Source organism: Aplysia californica, unplaced genomic scaffold, assembly GCF_000002075.1.
Source record: "Aplysia californica isolate F4 #8 unplaced genomic scaffold, AplCal3.0 scaffold00071, whole genome shotgun sequence".
NCBI lineage: Eukaryota > Metazoa > Mollusca > Gastropoda > Aplysiida > Aplysiidae > Aplysia > Aplysia californica.
Window position 1 is genome coordinate 1,337,517 of NW_004797341.1, and position 2,007 is coordinate 1,339,523.

Sequence of the window (2,007 nt, forward strand, 5' to 3'; positions counted from 1 at the left end):
CACACACACACACACACACACACACACACACACACACAAACAAACAAAAACAAAAACCCATAAACTATCACACCCCCTCAAAAGAGAAGAAATAACAACAACGGAAAACAAAACAAAACAATAACAACAAACAAACAGAAAACAAAACTAAATCTCCCCTGAGTTTACGCAACTCACCTGGAATCACAGACACAGACCCCGTAGACGTCCGAAGAACACTCGGCGTTCGCCACACACTGGCCTGTGCCCGTGCACGCCTTGTTTGGGGGGATAACTGGAGGGAGAAGGGGAGAAGAGGAGGGAGGGAGGGAGGGTGGGTGGGGATTAGTTGGAGGTATATATAATGATAATATATATATATATAGGAGGGGGTCGGGGTATGTGGGAAGTATATTGATGGGGAGGGGAGGGATTAGGGAGTTTAAAAATGGCGCTTGTCGGGTTCTTGCACCCAGCCAGCGACATGATGTGCATTGCATTATTTGCCAGCTTTATTTAAAAAGATTTATTTATCATCTTTATTTGTCAGCTTTATTTAAAAGATGTATTTATCATCTTTATTTATTAGCTTCATATGTCATCTTTAGTTGTCAGCTTTATTTAAAAGATTTATTTATCATCTTTTTTGTCAGCTTTATTTAAAAGATTTATTTATCGTCTTTTTGTCAGCTTTATTTAAAAGATTTATTAATCATCTTTCTTTAAAAGATTTATTTATCATCTTTATTTGTTAACTTCATAATCTTAAGTCATCTTTATTTGTCAGGTTTATTTTTAAAAAATTATTTATCATCTTTATTTGTTAGCTTCATATGTCATCTTTATTTGTCAGCTTCAAATGTCATCTTTATTTGTTAGCTTCATATGTCATCTTTATCCTTGTTAGCTTCATATATCATCTTTGTTTGTCAGCTTTGTCGATTATGCCGTAAAAACGACTTACTTCCAGCACAGCGGCCCTCAGGGTCCCTGTAGTACCCGGCGTTACACCGACACACACCGTCACTGTCCGGTGACGTGCACTCGGCGTGCGTCACACACTGGCCGGAACCGTTACACTTGTCGCCCGCCAGTTTCCGGAGTGGACAGTAGCCGCTGGGGATAGAGGGGAGGTTCGTGTAACACCTCTAATCGTCGGCACTTATATGACCTGAATGTGTTGCAAGTGCCGTTAAACTCTCACACTACTAAGGGAAAAAAACACCCCAATAACAACATAACAACTTAATAAGACAGTACATTTAACTCACTTCAGGGGGCTCTCGTGGCCTAGAGGTTAAGATGTTCACCTCTCATTCAAAGGTCCCGGGTTTGAATCCGGGTAGCGACCGAAGCATTTTCTTCACAGAATTTGTCTCCTGTCACCTCCTTTACTGCTCTCTAGCAATGTTCTGTCTTCTGCTTTCGCCTCCTCTTTCTGCACGTACCCCTCACCCCCTTTGCCCCCTCCTCTGGGCTCCTGATTCTTTCTCCAGCCTTTCTACAGCTACTCCTTGACTCCTCCTTACTGCTGTCTTTCAGTCACACCCCAGCTACACCTAGCCTTCTCGGACAAGGGAGAAAAATCTCAGACAGCCCGAGTGCAAGTTGCGCACGTTAAAGATCCCCTGGTGGTCTAAAATCGATAAGAGTAGGCTTCGGCCGCCACTCGGGCAACATTCAAAATTTCCTACCAACTGAAAAAGTTTAATGTGTCCCGCGCGTTCATATGACCTTATGCAGAGTTGCAAGCGCCGTAAAATACTTACAAAAACAAAAAACAAAAACTCACTTCAAAGCGAAATATTCGGGCTCACACGTGCAGTTCCCGGCTCGGCAGACGGCGTTGAGGATACACTGGCCCGTGCTCACGCACGTCTCGCCCTCCTTCTTGAGCTGCTCACACGAGGAGTTGGTGGCGTAGTAGCCCGCGGCGCACGTGCACAGGCCGCCCTTGGTGGCGCTACAGTTGGCGTGAGGCACGCATTGGTGGAAGGCTGGGTGTGTTGGGTGAGTGCAGGGGTGGGG

General features: G+C 44.8%; 1 protein-coding gene across 1 annotated transcript in view; it reads right to left on the bottom strand.

Moving 5' to 3' along the window:
* Positions 1–173: 173 nt before the first annotated feature.
* Positions 174–2,007, bottom strand: part of LOC101861878 (neurogenic locus notch homolog protein 3) — a 23,054-nt gene continuing 21,220 nt past the window's right edge. The window contains exons 6-8 of the mRNA XM_035968636.1: positions 1,772–1,976; positions 944–1,095; positions 174–274 (exon numbers count right to left, since the gene is read on the bottom strand). Of these exons, the coding sequence (XP_035824529.1) occupies positions 174–274; positions 944–1,095; positions 1,772–1,976 (458 nt within the window). The remainder of the gene's footprint in view (positions 275–943; positions 1,096–1,771; positions 1,977–2,007) is intronic.